We start from the raw sequence: 22,505 nt of genomic DNA, 5'->3' as shown, positions 1-22,505 counted from the left end.
TCTCTCTCGCTCTCTTTCTCTTTCTGTCTCTGTCTCCCTCGTTCCCCTACTCTTTACCTAATGTAGGAGATGAGACTCCTTTTCTAAATATTTGCGCAGGCTGTTTACTGATGCTCCTACGCATGCAGCCCAGCCCAGACGTGCTCTCCTCCTAGGCAGGGTGTAGTGACCACACTAGCTGCACTGGACTATATTGACATGGCCCTCGCGTCACTGTCACTGCGCCTCTCATGTGGAAGTGCACGTTGAGTGGGTGGGTCTGTGTTGCAAACATCGGCGCTAACGCTGCGCTCCTTTTCTATACTGATGCCAACTTCTCCAATCCTCCCTAATCTCATTATGCCCCACTTTTCCGGCAAGAAAGTCACAAAGCTGGCACAGTTCTGATCACGCTGGAGCACATTTCCTGTGATCATAGTTGAAAAGGGAAGAAAAGAAAGCTTGAGGCAGATTTGGAAATATATGGGATTATGAGCATTGTATTTGGCTGTGTATATTCATAGAGGTGTAAGGGCAAAGTTCAGCAGAAGAAAATCCATTTATTCTTCGATGCAATGATCTGTGTTGATCTGTTGAGTCTAATAAAACACTGAGCAAGTACAGTTTTGCAAAGTTTTGTTCTCTTTCTCTCTCCTTGTCTCTCTCACTTTTGCTCTTCCCTGGCCATATTTTTCTTATCTCATCTTTTCTCTCTTCACAGGCTCCCAGTAACGACATCCCCTTGAAGCATGTAGAGACTACGGTGAGTCCCTACTCTTCATCTTCTTCCTCCTCTATGCCTCTAAAAGGATACAGTAGCCTATGGGAACAACCAACAGATCCAGCAGAAAAGTCCCATAATGAACATTAGGGCTCACTGTCAGTGCTCTAAAGATCTGATCTAGCGCTCTGGCCCTCCCACTTCAGTAGTGCACATGAGACCTGATACTAATCCTGTGAGGGGGTAAAAGAAGAAGGCTAGGGGATGTTAGCCAGCACTGGGCACCCTGGTGAAAAAAATCATATAATTAAGTGTCAGTGGAGTGGACCCCCAGAACAAACATCATGCCATCATCTCTCAGGCTTTGCCCCCATGCCCACAACCGCCGTAATCCCCCTGCCTCTGCTGCAGCCTTCTTCTCCTTCCCCATTCTGCTGTCCGGGCGAAACACAAGCACCCCTGCCCGACCGCAGCTGTGTATGAGTAACAGTCGACTTTTGCGTTGATCCAAGGAAACGGCAGACACTGTTATGCAGGATTCCATATGGGTTTGCATCACTTTCAGAGGGCCCAGGGGGACAGTGTGGGGGAAAGGCTTAGCGAGCCATTGTGTGCGTGTGTGTGTGTGTATGTGTGTGTGTGTGTGTGTGTGTGTGTGTGTGTGTGTGTGTGTGTGTGTGTGTATGTGTGTGTGTGTGTGCCTGAGCATGCTGGAGTTTATCATCGCTGAGTTTTACTGCCCCACCGCTTGTGCAAGGGTTGCACAAGAGTATGTAAAGGGAAGGTTGTGTCCTTGCTCCATCCATATGGATGCAGTTAGCGTGTGCACTTGCCTTGTTTGTTTTCCATTGTGTTTGTGTGTAATATATACAAGACTTGTAGTGTGCAGAGCGCTTTAAATTAAATTTTCCATGTCAGGTTGTGCAGAGTTGACACGGGAAAGTAGAGATTCCCTGCTGCTAGAGAATGGGACTGTACAGCTCATCCCCTGCATAGCGCACATAGGAGTCATGCGCTGCCTTCGCCTGGTTTTTATTTAGTTTTGAGAAAGGAAGTATCATATTGCAGCTTGAAGTTATGGCCCAGAGTTTAGATGCAGCCCATGTTTAAGAGGAGAAAATATAGTGTGTGTGTGTGTCTGTGTGTGTGTGTGTGTGTGTGTGTGTGTGTGTCTGTGTGTGTGTGTGTGACTCTGAGACGCAGCGTGATACCAGTGGTACAACGTCTCCTGAGTGAAACAAAGAAAAATGACTTATGCCTTGACCTCTAATCTTCCCTTTTAAATGGGCTCCATGGTTGTGTGAGTGAGATCTGACGCGGGAACTCTATGAGATCAGTGGGATTTAACCAAGCAACATTAAACACGGAATGCCAGTGGTTTAAGCTGTGGTTGCGCTGATTGAATTATTGCAGACTGATTACTCTAGACGTAGTTGTATTCATATATTTTCAGGCCAAAACAATCTAAGACTGTTGTTGCTCAAAATAGCAATATCTTGAGCTTATCATTCATCATCATGCGTTATTGTTGGCATGATTCATATATCTGAACCAGACAGAGAGAATGAGGAGAGAGAGAAAGAGTGTGTGTGTGTAAGTGTGTGAGTGTTCTCTTTCTGTGTGTGTGTGTGTGTGAATGAGTGAGTGTGTGTGTTTGTGTGTGTTTGTGTGTGTGCGTGTGTGTGCGTGTGTGTGCGTGTGTGTGTGTGTGTGTGTGTGTGTATGAGAGTGTGTGTGTGCGCGTGTGTGTGTGTGTGTGTGTGTGTGTGTGTGTGTGTGTTATGACACACAGCCTCATGTTTAGCCCCAGTGTGTCCCCTGTATCCAATAATGAAGAGGGCAAGGGCAGCAGCTGAAGAATCACAGGACAGTGTTTGCCTGTGGCATTTTCATGGGCATTACATTGTGGTTGTACTGACGTGCTCGACTCATGATAACGAACCTTAGATCGCTTTATCCTGTGACCTTAAGTGCAGTGCTCACTTTTTGTGCTCCTTTCTCCTTTTTTTGTCTCTGTTTCACCAACTGTGGTCCATTTCCAAGGATGTTATTTTGAACAGAGTTTCGCCTCAAGCTCCTGAGGTTTTAAAGCAACACCAAAGCATTTTTCCTCTGTCACACGCATGTCAGTGTTTCCCATACATTGACTTATTTGTGGCGGCCCACCACAATATCAACATTGACCACCACACAATGATTTTCCTGGTTGTACTAAATTGTGCTTAAATCTGGTTAGAATCATAACCGCGCTGCACTAATTTGTTAAAAACTGCAAATAATTCTGCAAACCTACCACCACAAATAGAATTCAATTCTGTGGGAAACACTGAATGCTATTTATTTATCCAGCACTGGCTTTGCAAATAACGATGTCCACAGACAAGGTAGAGTATGTTGCATGATTTTATGAAAGTATGATGTATTGCGACATCAGAAGCAAGCCAAATTTGTAGTTTCTTATGTTTCATTCCATCGAACTACAGATCCGCTACCCGATCTGGCAAACTTACATAGTGCGGTTATAGCCAATGCAAAGCGAATGCAGAAGTGCCGTTCACCCTGTTACGAGTTGATGAACCACTGAAACGATTTTGGAAACATTATTTTAAGGTACAAAAAACCCTTTGGTGTTGGTTTAATCATGTATCTTCAGAACATTAAGTTCTTTCTTTTTTACAAACTGTAGAAAGAGTTTCCAGAATGGAGACTACGTCAGATATGCTAAATGTGTAGCAATCTGTCTATGTTGAGGTGTTTGTCCCACTGTGAAACCTTCATCACCAATCATCCCCAAAAGGGACGTGTGCTCTGCTCTTCCTAAAGCTGCCCAGCCCCTATCTCCCTCATGGGGCACCTCAAAGCTCCTCTAACCTCCAGAGCACCTCCACCTCACATGGGCCCCACATATGAAACACAATGTCATATGGACCTTATTGGGGGATTGAGCTCAAGTCCAGGGCTTAATCCCAATGCCCAATACGCCCTAAATGAGATTGCTGATGGAGATCATCAAGGGCTTTCCAGTCAGGAGAGGGGTTAATGTGCCAGATGGATGATTCCACATCCCCAGCACCGCAGTCAGCTGATGAGGGTTTGACCCCCATGAGGCACCACGGGGCAGCGGGGAGAACAGATCCAAACAAATGTGGATGCCAGGATGAGGAAAGGAGGGAGAGAGAAAGAGAGAGAGAGAGAGAGAGAGAGAGAGAGAGAGAGAGGAGGGAGGGTGAGGAAAGGAGGGAAGAAGTTGAGAGAAGTTTGGGTGGAGAGGGGAAGACAGCAAGAAAGAGGGGAAAAGACAACAAGAGACAGAGAGAGAGAGAGAGAGGGAGAGAGTGAGTAATACACCCAGGGAGAGAGTCAGACGTACGGCAGAGGGAGGGAGGAGGGGAGGGGAGGGAGGAGAGAGGTTAGGAAGGAGGGAGGTTGGGTGAGAGAGAGAAAGAGAGAGAGAGAGAGAGAGAGGGAGGGAGAAAAAACAAGGGAGCGAAAGAGAGTAGAAGAAAAAGAAGTGGAGTCCAGTGTAGATCGACGCCAGGCATGTGGCATCCTGTAAGCGGCTCAAGCCCAAAATAGAGCCCTTTTTCTGCCCTGGGAAAGCGAGGAGAGCTCGGCTATAGGGGACATGGAGCGGGAGAGAAGGCGCTCGTTCCGAGCCTTGAGTCCCAGCGGCTCCATACGGAGGCGTCTCTCCTCCATCCGGACAGCCTGGAGGTGGAGCACAGGGTACCTGTTCAAGGTAGGCTCCCGCGGGGTCGTCCGAAACGGACCCGATCGCCCCCGGCCACCGTTTATTTTTCTTTTCTTTCTATACCTTTTCCTCCGTGCTCTAGTCTCTTACTCCTTCTCTTTCGGCTCGTTGTGGAACTTTGGGTTTCTTTCGCTTTCTCAGATCTCCAACCCCCCACTGCACCCCCTACCACCAACCCTCCCCACCTCCCCCACCGCCGTCTTCTCTCTGTGTTCACTGTTTTCTCCCTCTGATGGTTAATTTGTTGGGCCTGCTCGTAAGCGGGGCCTCCAGCTGGTTTTGATCATGAAACAGCAGAAAGCCCCCACCCCCACCTCTGAACCCCCTCCCTCCCCACCAGCCCCCCCCCCCCCCCTCCCCCCTCCTCCTCCTCCACCTCCTCTATTGGCAGGCTTTTGGGGGGGTCGTAATTGTGGGCTGTGGAGGCGAGCGTGTGCTGGGTGCCTCTGGAGCCCGCTGAACTGTGGCTTGGGCGCAGCGCGACACGCCGGGAGCACAGGAAGGCAGACGGGGGTTTGGGGAGAACATGCTAGTTTGTGTTGCACAGAGGAAGTATAGTGCTTTTCTGGGGAGAGGGCTCTCTGTGTGATGTGTTTTAATACCACCATCTCGTAATAGGCGATCTTGATGATCTCACTCCAGATTTACAGCCACTTAATGGCTTCTTCACTGAGTGTGTCTCTAGGCATCTGTTTTGACTGTATGTCTTCATTTTTAGAGCTAAACTCACATTATTTAATGGCATGGGCTCTCAGCTCATAGCAAGACATGAGTGCAGCGCTGGTGTAGCCTCAGCAGTGTTTACGTCCATTTATAGTCTGTTAATAGGATGTTTGAGCGGGCTAACTGTACATTATTTCTCAATTTTGGGCTCCGGATCATAAACATCACAAACAGAGATTCCATTTTCAGAAGTTGTTTGAAGGAGATGAGGTGAGAGGAGTTTCAATGGTTTGAATTTGGCAGACGGCTACTTTTGCCTCTTCAAAAGTGCACAAAAAGTGAACAATATATATATATATATATATATTTTTTTTTTAATATATATAGTTAACAAAAGCTCTTTGTCCACTTATATCAGCAACGGCTGGAGTGTTGTAATTACATGGTTGCCTCTTTGTTGTTCTTTAAAAGTATTGTTTTTCTGTAGTTTCCCTGGTCAATCCTGGGCACAGTCTGTCATTTGGCTGTTGACTGGAGTGCTTTTTTCTTCTCCTGAGGTTTTTGGAGCCTCACTAAAGGACATATCTTCTGTGAGCAACCAGGGTTAGCCTGCACGCCTTTTCAAGCTTCGACGTGACAAGTTTAGCATTTCTGGAAGTGATTTTTCCAGCCTCTCTTGAATTAGTGAAGCAGCTCTCTAAAACACATCAGGTCCGCACTGTGAAAGCTCTCTGTCTTTGGGCGAGTCTGTCCTCCACTTCTTTGGACGCCCGCTCCGCCATATTGAAGTGTTTAACATGAAATACAGATATAACATCACACACACACATAAACACACGCAAACACACACACACGCTGAGTGTCTTTAATCTACGCCGGCCCATTTATACACATGACACATTAAAAGTGGGGAGCCCTAGAAGAGGGATGGGCATTGTCAAAACACACAGCATCTGTGGGCCCTAATGAAAGGAGCAGTGCGGGCCGTGGGCTTCACTGCGGTGGCTAACCAGAGGTTTGGACGGATGAGAGGAGACAGGGCAGCATGGCCCAGGGAAATGAGAGACGAAAGGGACATCAGTGCACCCCCCCCCCCCCAACCCCATCACACACACACACACACATGTGACCTCCCCGGGAGATAAGGGGTTCCTCCCGCATTGATGTTTGTGGGGCACCGTGACAGGAATGGAGCAGTGGAAATGCCAGTGTGTCACGTCAGTGAGATCAGGCGCTTGATGGCAGATGACATGATCTCATCTAACTCTGATAACACAAATAAACTTGTATGTGTCTGGGAAATGTCCTGTGAGTCATTGCCATGTGGTCAGCTGTTGTATATCTAATCACTGTGTCATGACTGGTGTAGATGTAGAACACAGAAAAGCACCTGAATGGGAAAACGAGGTTCATCAACCCCATACCCATTATCATGGCACCAAGAGAAGGAGGATATGTAATGTCTTTGTGGTCGCATTGAGGCTTTCACACAGTATATATATCTCAACTTGATAGTTCATAGACAGTTTCCCATTATAAAAATGTGTTATCCTATGTATAAAAAGACCCATGACTCATGGCATGAATCCTGAATGATAGCCAATGAAGAGACATGGACATGTGCATTTAGTGTTTCAGAAAAATTGCTAAGTTGTTGTCATTGCTTTTTCTCAGGGCTCAACAAAGTCCTCCAAGAGCATGGAGTCCCGACGTAGACCATCAAGGTAAGGCCATTATGGTTTATGTTTAGTGTGAACGTATCTTTGTTCATTTCATGAATAAAAACTGAAATGTTAAAGAGAACCATTGAAATGTTCCTGTGAAAACCCTCTGGAAGTGAATATAAGAAGGGAAGGCCTCATTTATGAAGGTTAAATGAATATGAATAGCACATGAATCACTGGGACAGCTGTAGTCCTACTTCCTGTACGGTACAGAGAGATTTGTATTTCCAATAGGTTTCTCCACCTATTGAATTACAATATATTCTATTGAAATATAATTTGATGAGTTTGATGGTAATGATTTTGAAGTGGCCTAACATGAACATTTGACATTTTTGTCAAAGCCGGATTGCATCACACAGACGTCATATTTTGGATTCAACTGAATTGTTGGTTTGTGTTAAATAAGATATAGAGCCCTGAGAAGAAGGCAAATCAATTTCATTAAACTTAACAGGCTAACTGGACACAAAGGCATGAATGCAGGCAACTCAAAAGTTGTTTTGTTTAGTTTTTGCTGTTGACATGGCAATGTTGTTTGTTGTCCTTTATCTAACTGCTGCATGTGAACGAGATGTGCGCAAGTGCCCCCCTCTTACTCCTGCCAAAAGAAACATTAGCACTTGGGTGTGGATCACTAGTGACTAATTTACTGTCAACCATTATGCATGCCTTTAGTAATGACATATGGAACTGTATGTTTCACTCCCTGAGTGCAGGAACTAGACACCCAATACAGCAGGCCCAGCAATGTCTCAATCAGCAGACTCTAAAGCCATCAAATGCTGTAATGAAACAGGACAAAAGGAGGAACAGTATTGCAGCTCAGTGTGTTTGGACTGCTCCTGCCTGCCAAATGCTGATTTTCACCAAAAACTCCCATAATAATTGGTGGAATTTATTATGCGAACCTATTGCGCAACAGAGAGAGACTCTATGGGGAGAGCGAGAGCACATTGTTTATTGTAGTGGTCAAAAGCACATGTTTCACGCATGTGTTTGTTGAAACGGGGCGCGATGCGTTCAGCGCTGAGTCACAATTGCCTGTGGAGAGATATACACAACTTATTGGAACCGATATGCAAAGCGGGGCTATCAACTGATGCCTGATGAGAAACAGATTTTGCGGGAGCATGCGGACGCTTTTGGAGGTGGACCAGAGCTCTGGACTGTTCCGCCCCTCAAGCAGCCGCAGCACCAGCTCACAGGCACACACACACACACACACACACACACAGACCTGTGTCCATTAGACTGCACACTCCAGCTCCAGTGATGGCAGATTTACGCATGATGGGCTTCTTAAAAAAAAAGTGCTTCTGTCTAGTCTTTAGCAAACCAAGTGGAACTAAAAGAAACACATGAGGTGCTTTGAACGCCCTGTGTACCACTGAAATGTGGAGTCCAAATATCACGTGAAAGCACACTCATGATTTGTTATTTCACATGCCCTCAAGCATGTAAAACAATATAAGGTTTAGCACAAACAGTTCTTCAACAAGCACTTCATAAACAAGCCAGGGCATTGAACATGTGTGGTAAGGAGTTATGCCTCCCCCTGTCTCACACTGCTTTCCCTCTGATATACCTCAGCTCTCTTTCTCGTCCTCAGGAGCCTCAGTTTGATCCAGGCCATGGAGGAGAACTATGAAGTGGACCTGGTGTACATCACAGAGCGCATCATCTCTGTGTCCTTCCCCAGCAGCGTGGAGGAGGAGAGCTACAGCGCCAACCTGAAGGAGGTGGCCACCATGCTCAGGTCCAAACACGGGGACCACTACCTGGTGAGTCCAGGGCTGCCCAGCTGTGCTTGTTTTTTTTGTTGTTGTTGTTTTTTTATACTCACTTTTTATTTTATTTGGTGGGTAACAACATATATGAAAGGCATTGTTACAATGCAGATACACAAACCCAAACATACCCCCACCCCCACCGCCCTCCCACCCCCTACCACATGGGATACAACACAACTATTAATGTAGTACAGTCAGTATAGAACAGTCCACTTAGTTTCTCTCCAGTAAAATGTCTTGAACTCTGGCAATTCCATTTCTCCAAGTTTGTATTGTCCGAGGGGTAGCGCCATTAATCTTGGCAGAAGTTCAAGAAAAAGAATCTCTAATAATGTATCCAGCCAATGCTTATGGGCTAAGTTGTGGGGTGGAACCCAAACTTGAACAATGATCTTTTTGGCTGCTGTTCCCAGCTGTGCTTGTTTACGTGAATGCTTGGCATTGGTGATGAGTGGTGTTTTGATGTGTAAAGATCACCCTCTCATGTTGAGGTACTTTTGTTTGCAGCTCTTCAACCTCAGTGAGAAACGCTATGACATCACCAGACTGAATCCCAAAGTAAGTGTCACATTCCATTGGCTTCCTGTTCAGTTTAGCCTCTATCTCTCACTCAAGTTCCATCTGACTGTTTTGCACCATGTGCCCACAGGTGCTTGACTTTGGCTGGCCGGACCACCATGCCCCTGCCCTGGACAAAATCTGCAGCATCTGCAAGGCCATGGACACTTGGCTGAACGCTGACAGCCACAATGTAGTGGTTCTGCACAACAAGGTAAAGAGCCATGTGGTCTGAATCAGTCTTCTCCATGTCTCTCACAGCATGGCTTCATTCATTAGGGAAGAGCTACATATTCACACACCAATCTGTCTGTTTGGTTCAGTCAGTGACCTCTGATGAAGAAGTTCATTTTAACAGAATATCTTTGTTTTTTGTTGTACTTTTTTGTTTCCTTGTTTATAACGTAGCACACATTCTTTGTCCAGTCCTTTATTTCCTTCCTATATTAATGAGCTGTGTTGAGTCAGTAGATGGCGTTGTCAGTCTGTGGTCTTTAACTGCTCTACTGAGGTCTGAGCTAGAGTGGATGACCACTGCCCCCTACTATTAGCTGCTACTAGCCATCACTTCAGTGCCAGAGCGGTCTGCAGATGTCTTTAGATGCTTTCTCTGTAGATGTAAATGGTTCTGCTGGTATAGTTTTTCCTTTACAGGCAGTGTGTCACGCATGGTACAACCGAGTAATGCATGTCTTTAGTAACTCTTCATTCTTAGTTTTATGTACGTATGTTTGTTACGTGTGTATATAGTCTCCTTGACAACATTGGTGGAAGTTTCCCTAAAGTAGACTTTCCTGTGTGAGATTTGCAGCTTTAGCTGTGTCCGTGACCACATCTTTACATTCTACCATATACCTACACATCAGAGACGCGATGAGAGATGAAAGATTCTGAGGTCTTGGCTGTTTCCTTAAGAATGCCTAGAGCAGTATCGTGTGGGCACATGCGTGTTGACATTGCTAATGACAGGAATTCCAGGCCCAAAAGACAAATGGTTTAAAAACAGGGCCTCACACTCCGCCATGCCCATTCCTCAGCCTCCTTCCCAGCATTGTGTGAGATGTCAGCAGACACACCAGTGAGCTCCTAGCCCGTGGTAACAGAGCTACAAAGCCAGCTGGAGAGAGCAGGATTGAGACATTTATTAAATGCTGCTGCTGGCCGTTGTTTTTGTGATCTGTCCTTCGTGCCCCCACCCCTGTCAATGGTCAGGGTATCTCTCCCATGGAAAAACACTGATTGATATGTCAGTGGATGGCTTCTCTTGCAAAACAAATAAATAGCCTGTAGGAAAACATGGCTTCTCAAATAAGACAAAAAAAGAAAAATGATCAGGAAGCAGTAAACAGAACATTGTCATGGCAACCAGTGTTGCTTCTTTGCTTTGGCAGAAAGCGGAGTGGATGACTAAGCGGTGGGACTGGATATTCAGTCAGAGGGCTGTATTGGATTACACACACACACAAACTTCTACAACTGTAGACGCGCATAGACACACACACACACACACACACACACACACACACACACACACGCACACACACACACACACACACATACACACACACACACACACATACACACACACACACACACACACACACACACACACAGACATAAACACACACACATACACACACACACACACACACACACACACACACACACACACACACACACACACACATACTGTACACACACACATACACTAACTTGGGTCATGTGTGTCTCCACATCACAATAAACACCAAAGCAGGGAAACTCTGTGCGAGGGCATATGAGGAGACGCACCTTTAAAAAGTACCCAGCAGAGAAGTGTTTTGGCTTGGACCATTTGTTACATAACATTTATTTAGAACAGTGCGTCATGTAAGAAATGCAGCCTGAGGGCTGATTTCTCTATAGGCAATGAACTGCCACTAAAATTCCTATCAAACACGGTTATGGTTAGCAGACGCTTTTATCCAAAGTGACTTACAACATCATAATAACAATAAACAACACGCTAACATTGTAGGAGCAACATTCACACAGGTGATCAAGTGTTTTTGTCCTTCTCTTTTCTCAGGGAAATCGGGGGAGAACTGGTGTGGTGGTGGCAGCCTACATGCACTACAGCAACATATCAGCGAGGTGAGACTGTACTCCTCATGTGAGCCGCACTGTCTGTGATTATTGAGTTAGACAACGTGTTTTGGAGTGTTCTTGGGATGGGTTTTAATCCTCTCCTCTGTCATGAGACCTACAGCACGTTGGGCTGCACGTGAGGGGAAGAGAGAGAGAGGAAGTGAGTGAGTGGGTGGAGGGGTCAGAGGGGGACTCCAACAACCCCTGCCAAAAAGAGAGAGAAAAAAATGTCCCTATGCGTCTCGCGATTCCGATTTGAAAAATTCATCGAATTAATTTGTGCAGCAGTCATGTTTCCTCTCTGGCTCAGTGTGCAAAGACAACCAAGATGTTTCAGAAGCTTGGTGCTCAATTAGATCTCATTTACTGAAACATTACAGTCCAAAGCAAATAGCAGAAATAAAAGGTATTGGGCGTGAACCCTCAAAGGAAAATAAACAGTAATGCCTAGGAGAACAGACTGAGGAGATAAAGTCTTGATATATAAGGCCTTCAAAGGTCCTGAAGCTGACAAAATGTTTCTTTTGGAATGTAGCGCTGACCAGGCCCTGGACAGGTTTGCCATGAAGAGGTTTTATGAAGATAAAGTGCTTCCTGTTGGCCAGCCCTCCCAGAAAAGGTCAGTCTCTCTCCACTTCCTCTCCGCAGCTTACCTTTCCTCCCCAGGTCCATATTAGGTCCATTTACAAGCCAACTCTCCACATTCCACAGGAGAAGAGCATGTCAGTTGTGCAGGACACTGTTGTTATATTACTGTGGCCTGTTGATTTCATTATTTGAATGTTCTCCATGCGCTTGTGACATCTACGCGCAGAGTTCCAAAACAATACAATCAGAGTTGGGTTTCATAATATCTACAGGATGAAGAGGGTGATAAGTTCCTGTGAACGTTCTTTTAAGGTCACATGGGATGTCGGTCTGATCATCTTACACTGTCTGGTGTACACAAAAGTCACATTTAATCCGTCTGTTATTCCAACACAGAATGCTTTTGACTCGCACTGTGCCAAAAGGAATGACCTGAGTGGAGACCACTCATATACTGTATGCTAGCATAAGCATCAGGCTGTTGATTTGATGATTTAAATTAATTTATTCTTTGCTCTTTTGCACCCATTTATGACTATGCTAATATTGAGATGAAGCAAAAAGGACCAAAACAGGCCAATAAATGACCAAAACAGACGAGGCGACAAGCAGGATGACTCCCGATGTCCTCCCAGCAGACTGGGCCTGGCCCTGTGCACATGCCGTGGATGGACAGCTTGCGCAGTTCTCAGAGACGTCTTCTCAGGCCTCTCCCCCAGAGGCCAGGCGTCCATGTTGGAGTGCTAGGCCTCCGCTGATGCTATTTCCTGACGGAGATATAATTAGGCTGCAGCCAGGCCCCGGCAGTCTGCAGTTATTATGGGAGGCATGCACGCCAGTGACGTGCCAAACCAGTATCTTAAAGCCGCTGGGCCCTGCGCAGACCCACTCACACCTCCCAGCGGGAGCTCACAGACTTTCCACTCTCGGCAAATTACATTTTTACCCCAATATTATTTACAATAATACATGACTTTATGTACATGCATGTTAATCAGGGGTGGAAAAATGGCTGACATTTAGCTGAAATAATAGGGTCGTGATACTTCAGCCATGCACACACACACACACACACACACACACCCTCTTAACTTTTCATCAATGTGCATTATGTAATCAATGTGCACTACCCTTGTCAAGCCTTTAAAGTTGACATAAGAGGTGGTCAGGCACTCAAGCCTAATTAAAATAAGCTTTCACTCGCTCTTATCTCCTGTTATCTCCATAGCCTTTCCCAAATACACACAGTAATTTAATGGGCTTCTGTTGATGGAAAAGCCCCATCACGATGAGAGTTTACAGCAGGAAAACAGAGACCCAGTGGGCCTGGACTTCCTGATCCCACACTGGTGGGGGCCACAGGGAGGGTGCTCAGTGCACCATCGGAGAACAGCTCTGGGCATGTGGCCAGACATTTGCTTTGTGGTCACTGTCAGTCTCAGAGGAAAAGAAGCTTCAGATGCGATGTGGCAGGAGTTTTTTTTCCTGTTTATACGTAACAGACAGAGGCCTCAAAGTACTTCCTGTCTCAGAACCTTTAGATGGCCTCCTCCCCAACAGCACTCACACTGACGGGCCTGAAGATTGGGGTGTCTGACCCAAGTGGTAGTCGGTTCACTGTTCACCATTTTTTGTGGGCCTGTAGATTTGTCAGTCTGCCATCTCTTTCTTTCTGCTTCTCTCTCTCTCTCTTTCTCTCGCTCTCTCAGTCATTTTTCTTTTTCTGTCCATCTCTCCACAGGTATGTGCAGTACTTCAGTGGACTGTTGTCAGGACATATCAAGATCAACAACAAGCCCCTGTTCCTGCATCATGTCATCATGCATGGCATCCCCAACTTTGAGTCCAAAGGAGGTGAGGTCATCTCTCTCTCTCTCTCCCCTTTCGTTTTGTTCACCCCCACCCCCCTGTTTATTTTATCTTGCATTAACATGTCTCTTTTGATGAACTGGTATTTCACAGCACCCCTTTAAGGCTTGTCTGGGCAACTAAACCAACCTCCTAACACACACACGCACACACACACACACACAAACACACACACACACACACACACACACACACATTCTCATCTCCTACGCCTCACTGTAAAGCTTAGGGGTTCACAGAGCCTGTATCGGTACCCAGTGCAGTGTTCTACACACCTGAGCACTTCAGGAGGGACCACACAGGAGTGCTGAAGTCTCTGGGCCAAGAGAAGCTCTGCCTTGTCTGTCAGTGTCTGTGTCTTTGTCTGTGTGTGTGTGTGTGTGTGTTTGTTGTTGAATGCAGTGGTGTTAAAGACAGGCTGTAGAGGGCTTGTCCCTGGCCAGGCTCCCGTTCCGCCTGTTCTCCCAGCAGCCTTTTGGGGTGGACCACCCTCCTCTCCCTCTCGGCCGTCGCTTGGCGCTCTCCGTCAACACTAACCTCTTGTTTTTGTTCCCCTTGTGTTTCTCTGATGGCTTTTCAGGTTGCCGCCCTTTCCTCAAGATCTACCAAGCCATGCAGCCGGTCTACACATCTGGGATCTAGTAAGTTTTTTCCCTGTCTCGTTCTCCCTCCCTCCCTCTCTCGTTCTCCATCTGCATTGCTAACTTTCCCTCATTTGCACCATGTTGGCCCGCTGCCCAAGTGCGACAGGCGTGGAATGCTCCAATGACAAACTCTCTCATACACTCAGAAAGCCCTGCCCAGTCCCCCTCCCCACACACACTTTCACTCTTTAACCCACACACACACACACACACACACACACACACACACACACACACACACACACACACACACACACACACACACACACACACACACGCACACACACTGTGGGTGGAAAGAGGGAGGGTATATCACACACTCTCACACGGCAGTCCATGTGCAGCTGAGGGGGGCGTGCCGTGCAGACTCTATGTGTTGTTATTGTATGTGTTGTTATTGAAACTGTATTCAGTTTCAGCGTGCTGTGATTTACTGTGGTGCAGTTGTTCCTGGTGTCAAGGTTTCATAGGGAACTGAAGATGCTGTCATCATCCCCATAACATGTAGTAACATGTCGTAAGAGCACTTGAACCAGCACCCCCTATTTTCATGCACCATCATCCAGTACCCAGACACCACCACCCTGCCCCTATTGCTGGGCATGTGCATAGGAGGAACATGGTGGGGATTGTGGGGCCGGCAGTGAGGTGAGCTAGTGTTGGGGAAGGGGGAGGTTTCCTCCCAGATGGTGCCCACGCTGAGGGCACTCAGGGTGGCACGGCTGTGGTCGACTTCTCCCATAAGATCCGCTGTTAAAACATTATGAGCTTAATGTCTCCAGAGGGAGGCCTAGGCTGTGTTTTTCCCTGTCAGAGAAGGTCTGGGGCGTGCACACTTTCCACCACTTTTTCATTTGAAGGGGGGAATATGTGCAGTATTGCACATAGTTTTGCAAGGTTATGGCTCCTGTCTCATTCTATTATCGCCATGGTGTGAGTGAGTCTCTGTATGTGTGTGTGTGTGTGTGTGTGTCTGAATTTGTGAGCACATTTTATGTGTGCGTGTAAGTGTGTTTGGGTGGGAAAATTTACCGTAAGACCTTGTTATGGGATTAGGCAATGATTATCTCCACCTGTGAGGCAGCACCAGAAACTTCAGACAGTTTCTACAGTCCACACTGGAAGCCCAGGCTCCAGGCCTCGCCACGCCATCCGTCTACCTCACACAGCACTGCTAACCAAACACTAACAGAGTTCAAACAGAGCACCATACGAAGAGACACAGAGAAACAGAGAGACAGAGAGAAAGGGGGGAAGAGACCAGAGAAACAGAGAGATGAATGACAGGTCCGACTGTCTCATCCCATTGTTCACATGCTCTTCATCACACTCTCTCTGGTTCTCTCTCTCTCACACTTGGATCGCTGGCCTCCATTAGCAGCACCCGAGTGTCCACACTAATAGCATCAAGAGCCGCCAGTCATCTTCTCCACCAGCCCGGCTCATCTCCAGCACTCAGCACAGCCGTCTTAAAGGGCCAATCACACACCTCATAGATAACTGGGGCCGGCACATTAGACCACCTGTGAAGCCTTGTGTTGATCTGTTGACTTGGGCCTGATGGTGCCAGCTAGTGTGGGTCTAACAGCTGTCCTGTGTCTTGTATTCACAGTAATGTGCAGGGAGACAGCCAGACCAGCATCTGCATCACCATTGAGCCTGGCCTGCTCCTCAAAGGGGACATTCTGGTAAGAGGACTTCACCTTGTCATTGATCATGTTCAGTGCAATGCCTTTGAAAGTACATGTTTCAGTAGGCCTATATACATTGTGACATACCTTGTACAGGTGTGGTGGAGAATTATTTGCTGACCAATTAGGAACAGGAATTCCATCATTTTGTATATCCTTAGGGTATGTGTGTGTGTGTGTGTGTGTGTGTGTGTGTGTGTGTGTCCTTAAGGTTTCATATTTGAAAAACGGTCATAAAACCTGGAGGAAAGGACTGCTGGCTTGAATCCTGCCTCCATTTACAGCCGTTCATTAGTGCAAAATACGCTGGCTGTAAAACACTCTGTCAAGGGGGGGCGTCACTTAGACTTCCCCTCCAAAAGCATGCAGAAAATATTAGCCTCCACCAAAACCGCTGTTGCAACATGTGCATAAGCCACTGATTTATTTGCAGTGGTGCCCTGTCTAGCATTTCTAACTGATGAGCAAGGCAGCCAGGGCACTTTAGCTATCACCTTGAGTCACTTTCTGCTTGCATTGTGCTATTTATTTCAGGACCTAACTTTCTAAATTGTCCTTAGCCATCACAATTTTGTCAAGGCTGATCTATAAAGAGCACTTACCTGAAAGCTGCTCAAGTTGGCCTGCAGTCAGAGGGCAGATGTTGCATCCAATCCCCATATATTATGGAAACCTCAACAGTAATGGATTCTGCTGGACATTTCATGCAACATCAGATCATTAGACATTTTTAATACATTGTACTTCCCCTTGGGAAGTTGAAAGTGTAATGCCATAGTCTTAGTTTAATCAACTACCGATACCAATGGCCATACATACAAGTGCATCTTTTTTAAAACATGATTTCCTATCATGAACCAGTATGCAAGATGTCTTCAAGGCATATCATGGTTTGTTTCTCTTAGACAGAAAGTGATCTTTCCTCCTCTGTGGGAGTAGCACAGCACCAGCGTGTGAGGCTGTGTAATGGCCGTGGCCAGCCGCAAGATGTTTGGCCATCTTCCCGCGTGTCCGTCCTCAGTCTTGCTCTGTTTGTTTGGCTTCAGCCTCTGCGAATAGCAAACCTGTATATTCCCAGCCCATCTGCCCCCGGTCTAAATAGCTTAATTATAGCTGTTCTGGGCTATATGATGTGTGGGATAAGATTTCCTTTATTGCCTTGAGGCATTTTTTATTTCTCCACATGGGTCTCTTGGAGACTGCTAAATCTCACATATGCTGAAGTGACATATTTGGCACCAGCCCCCCACACAGCATGTAACAGAGACGAGACTCAGATGATCCAAAAAGCTATCAGCTAATCTAATCAACTCAGCTTTATGCTGTTCCATGTTAGCAACTGCACTGAAAAGTGAGTGTTTTTTGTTAACATAAACTGTTGATCTCCTGCCATCATTTGGAGGGCATTATGTAGTCGTAATGTCCTAGGCAGCCCTGGGCTAGCCACAGTTAGCGTGTTTCACGTCAAGATTTCTTTTCCTTTTTTCCCCTTTTAAATTATAGAGCTAAATATTCCTTTAGTACCTGTAAATGCTAGGTCCCTATAAAAGGGAAAGTGGATTGTGCCAAACCCCAGAATGCTGGGGAGAGAAGGCAGCATTTCCTCTGCAGGTTTTAGTGAGGCTTTAAAACGGCCGTGTGTGGATGGCAATGGGCTGGATAATAATCCTTTTGTTTTCTCTCTCTGTCTGGAAACATGCTAGCTTGTTTATGTGTGTAGCTAAACTGGATAACAAGACCTTAAAAAAGCCAGTGTATGACTGTCTTTTTTGTTTTGCTGCCCATTCTCAAAGGTTTAAGCCTTATTAACTTGTCCATTAAATCACATCGGCACATGCATTACCCAAATTAGTGATATTCTTATAATTCTATGAATCTAATGTACTTCACAGCTCAAGTGCTATCACAAGCGTTTCCGAAGTACCTGCAGAGATGTCATATTCCGGGTGCAGTTTCATACCTGTGCGGTGCATGACCTGGGAATTGTCTTTGGAAAAGATGAATTGGATGAGACATTTAAAGGTATTAACAAGTGAAATAGCCAGTCCATGTGGTACCAGCATATTTGTCCTCATTTGTCACTAGGTTCACTAAATCTTTTTTGTTCTCGCTGTTGTGTTCTGGATTATAGATGACAGGTTTCCTGAATATGGAAAGGTAGAGTTTGTGTTCTCCTTTGGACCAGAGAAAATGAATGGTAAATGGATATTTTTCTTTCTCTGATTTTCTCCCATACTGAAAATAAAACAAACATAAAATGCCCATTTTAGAGCTTGTTCTTACTGGATCTTTCAGGTATGGACCATCTCGAGAATGGCCCCTGTGTATCAGTGGACTACAATACCCAGGACCCCCTCATTCGCTGGGACTCCTATGAGAATTTCAATCAGCGTTGTGAGGACTCCATGGAAGGTGAGTACCGCTGTAGTAATTAAGCTGTTGAGGGTGTGGGATCTCCAGTGTCAATGTCAAGATGGTTAAGGAGCGTGATTGTTAAGAAAAACTGGGCCTGTGTAGGTGTCTTCATGTATGAGCTTGTTATTGCATACAGAACTACAGGATAACACAATTGTAACTACATGAGAACTCATGGCACAGATAGTTGGAAAATCAATACCGAATAATTTGGTGCATCATATATGTAACTATTCACAAATATTCTTACACATGTAGATTCAATAAAATGTTCAGATTTTCTTCCATATGTAAGCACACATATTTTACTTGCTAAGAATAGTGTTTTTTGGAAAGTGCAATCCATAATAAACATTAGAGACTTAATCCTTTCTGCACGCTGCCCATTCCTTAAAGCACGTGGAAAACGCAAAACACAACCCCACATGACCTTCTGAGTCACTAGACCACCCATGATGCTCCCTCTACACCTTCCCCCATTCATAAGTCCACGCCAGTAAATCATCCACTTCTAAGGAGCCTGTAGTTTCGGCGTGGGCCGCAGAGAGAGCGCGGTGCACCCTGGGATTGAGTTATATGGCGCTGGTGCTGTTTGTGTACGCTGCTGGTAAGCTGTTTTGTGGTGACTTTTGTCAGAGCGGCTCGTCTGTGTTTCGTGCGAGTGTGGTGCTGATTGAATCAGAGACGTGAATGCAGTTCACAGGGCTTCGTTCACGCGTCTCAATAACCCAAAACACGTACCACCGGGGTCACTCTCAGTTCATCCAGGCCCTGACTGAGGAAAAACTATGGAATCTCTTTGAGGTGACAATCTCATCTCCTCCAATTTCATGTTCTTATGCAGAACACATCAGCAATGCACCATTCAGAAGTGGCCCATTTACTTCAGACCTGCTCAGAATAGTAGGACCATGTATTTCCATCAGTGGGACAGTCATAAGAGTGACTCTGTGACATGACTCTAAAGAGGGCGCTCGGTCATCCTGACACCTTTGAGGAAGTGCTGTCACAGTGTATTACTAGTGCAGTTGTTTCTATCAGAGAACAAAGGGTACTCTGTGGCTGACAGAGGTCTCAAGATGGACAAAAAGGGCATTTTGAATTCAGGCCGGCACAGAGGGTCTTGTCAGATTGGAGTGGGAGTCAATTACTGGGTGTGTAAAGTCTCCTGTGGTGGTAAATTTACAGTGCATGGGCACAGAATGTCCATATAAGGCTCACAGGCGCACGCTTGTCTAGGTCGACTCATAATCAGCGTAATCTGTGAAGTGACCTTTCAGAGGAGATAAGGACTTAAAGAAGTGCTGGAAGGACACTGAGCAAACAGTTCATACAGTGCCTCTCTTCACTGTCACTGATACCACCTCTGAGAGGATGCACTCTGTGTGTGTGTTTGTGTGTGTGTGTGTGTGTGTGTGTGTGTGTGTGTGTGTGTGTTTGTGCCACCAACCAACGATGTCCTGCATGTTTCCTTGACCACAGTGTTTCAGCGCCACTTAGTTTTCTTGCCTTCTGCCACACTTCCTAGAACTCCAGCATTCTGATGGCTTGTGTGAAACATTCCAGCCTTTAGCCACGCACACTGGCTCTCAATCACTGGTCTTAAAGAAATGGTCACTCTCTGACCAACCCTATCTATTCACGATGCCCAAAACAGCTGCTGCATGTCCTGAATTACAGTCTTGTCTCAGATTCCAGACGCTGAAATATCCTATATTGTTTTCACTATTTTCTTTTGGGATTGTTCTAGAGACAGTGGGAGTGAACGAATAACTGAAATTTTGGGATATGTCAGTATTGTCTTTTTATAGTCCCCTTGTTTACTCAGAATGCTTGGAAAGAGTGGCATTTGTCTTGTCGTGGGGTAAACACATCCACAGTCTCTGAGATCGTAATTACATTTGAAGTGAAATTTTGGCATGACCCTTGCTCTCTAACAGGACTCCGGAAAGTTGAGATGCTCCCAGGTCATTTTGGTCACTGCAGACCCTCTCCTCCTGTCACTCCAGGCTATCTGAGAGGTCCTGCCATAAAGTAGCCCTACCTTTGACCAATCGGGCCTTTAAATAGGCACGGCAGAAATAGGGAGGTGTTGATCTCCTTTCTGGCACCACTTGTGGTGGGGGTGGGAGGAAACCAATCTCCCCACAAACCCCCGGTCTGGCTTGCTGGTCAGAGGGTCAGAGAGCCATAGCTTTCCCTCATCCACAGCCACTGCCAATCTGTCCAGCGGGAGATTGCAGTTGTGCAGCTTGTGTGCTGGGGGAACATGAGTGAACATGGCAACCCACACAGAGCAGCACGGTGCGGTCCCATGCTCCACGGGCAGCAGAGATGGGAAGTAACGAAGTACAAATACTTTGTTACTGTATTTAAGTAGATTTTTCAGATATTTTTACTTTACTTTACTATTTATTTTTGAGGCGACTTTTTACTTTTACTCCTTACATTTTAACACGAATATCGGTGCTTTCTACTCCTTACATTTTACAAAACTGGCTCGTTACTTTAGTTTCAAATAATTTCAGCCTACCGTTATTATTTTTCTCGTTATCAATAGCGGATTGAAATATAAGCTACGTTGCACTTGACGCATCACTACAAGATGACTCGATTTGGGCGGCATTCATTCGTGGCAAATCATTGCAGCTTGATGCCAGTAACGTTAACGTTAGTACGTAGTAGTAGCCTATGTCTCAATTAAATTTAGTCAATAGCCTAATGCCCTCCTCTCCTCGCCTTTGGTGCTTCCCTAACTTCTAGCTGCAGTGTAGCCTATATCCTTAGCAATAAGTAGGCTAGATGCAGCCTTGGGTCTTGAACAGGGATGTAGGCTAGTGGAGGCCGCTAAACGCAAGCAGACTAAACACAGTTTACCCACCACTGAAATTTCAGAAATAGTTTCTCCACCTCTTATTAGAGTTTATCCACCTCTCAAAAGAGTTTATTCACCGATTACAACGGTTAGCATTTAAAAATCACACTGTATTATCCACAATAACAATATGTACACTCATAAACACTCACTGAACCACTTAATGCCACTTGTATTGTTATAAACATTTGACAATAACTGCACCATCATCAAACATGTTCTGAATGCCTTTTCTAAAAATCTGATACCTTACTGTGATCACAGAATTCATAGTTTACCCACCTCTTATTTTACCACTACATTCCTGGTCTTGAAATATTCACAGAAATCCATTGTTTTATCCAATATTAGTTGTGCAGATCCATCCATGAAGCCAACAAAGAAAATGCTAAAATAGAGCCTTTTGTGAAATTTTTCCATTTTGTGTAGTCATTCAATATCAGAACCTGACACACCACCCAAATAGTCTACAAGAAACCTCAGAAATGCAGACTTTTATTGTCAGTATGCATTTTGGGTAACCAAAAGTCCTATGAGGAGTTTCCATAAGGCATTACAAAATGCATAAGCATACCTTGGCAAATAATGGTCTAAAATACTGATTTTTCCTTTTATATTGATCTACTTTTGCACACAGCTTTGCAAGACCTGGTGCTAGGGCTCAATTGTGTTTCTAAAATCATATCAAGTCACCTAGAGGGCTGAAATGTATTCAGTTCAGAGATGCTTGTTATCTTGCAGAAAGAAAAAAAACAATATTCTAGGCTCTGTAACTCTGTGCCACTGCTTCCTAAGAAACTACAGGTTTCTACAGCTCTCTGAAATAGGCAGTGCAATGTTGGGGGAGAAAGCCAATAAATGGCCAAACAGGTTATGGGAAGATTTAAAAAGAGAGACTGGCACTCTTGCACTCTGGTAACATTTGTGTGGTCCAGGTGCTGTTGCATAAAAAATGGTTGTCATTCACAAGACTACTTTTACTTTTATACTTTAAGTAAATTTCCAAGCCTGTACTTTGTTACTTTTACTTGAGTAAAGAAGTTAAACCAGTACTTCTACTTTTACCAGAGTATTTTTTAACACAAGTTTTTGTACTTCTACTTGAGT

General features: G+C 45.4%; 1 protein-coding gene across 7 annotated transcripts in view; it reads left to right on the top strand.

Annotated features, from left to right (window-relative positions):
* tns1b (tensin 1b) overlaps positions 1-22,505 on the top strand; it is a 171,184-nt gene that overhangs the window by 110,889 nt on the left and 37,790 nt on the right. For all 7 annotated transcript variants that reach the window (XM_076263733.1, XM_076263731.1, XM_076263738.1 and 4 more), the window contains 13 exons: positions 701-742; positions 6,789-6,838; positions 8,451-8,622; positions 9,139-9,189; positions 9,281-9,403; positions 11,258-11,322; positions 11,852-11,935; positions 13,646-13,758; positions 14,354-14,414; positions 16,030-16,105; positions 18,001-18,130; positions 18,240-18,305; positions 18,404-18,520. In XM_076263733.1, coding sequence (XP_076119848.1) covers positions 701-742; positions 6,789-6,838; positions 8,451-8,622; positions 9,139-9,189; positions 9,281-9,403; positions 11,258-11,322; positions 11,852-11,935; positions 13,646-13,758; positions 14,354-14,414; positions 16,030-16,105; positions 18,001-18,130; positions 18,240-18,305; positions 18,404-18,520 — 1,150 coding nt within the window. The remainder of the gene's footprint in view (positions 1-700; positions 743-6,788; positions 6,839-8,450; positions 8,623-9,138; positions 9,190-9,280; positions 9,404-11,257; positions 11,323-11,851; positions 11,936-13,645; positions 13,759-14,353; positions 14,415-16,029; positions 16,106-18,000; positions 18,131-18,239; positions 18,306-18,403; positions 18,521-22,505) is intronic.

Source organism: Alosa pseudoharengus, unplaced genomic scaffold (assembly GCF_046254945.1).
Source record: "Alosa pseudoharengus isolate Yale_2024_CS ecotype anadromous, Long Island Sound unplaced genomic scaffold, YU_APseudo_1.1 YU_APseudo_1.1_scf_3, whole genome shotgun sequence".
Classification (NCBI taxonomy): Eukaryota; Metazoa; Chordata; class Actinopteri; order Clupeiformes; family Clupeidae; genus Alosa; species Alosa pseudoharengus.
This window is presented reverse-complemented; position numbering and strand designations above follow the sequence as displayed.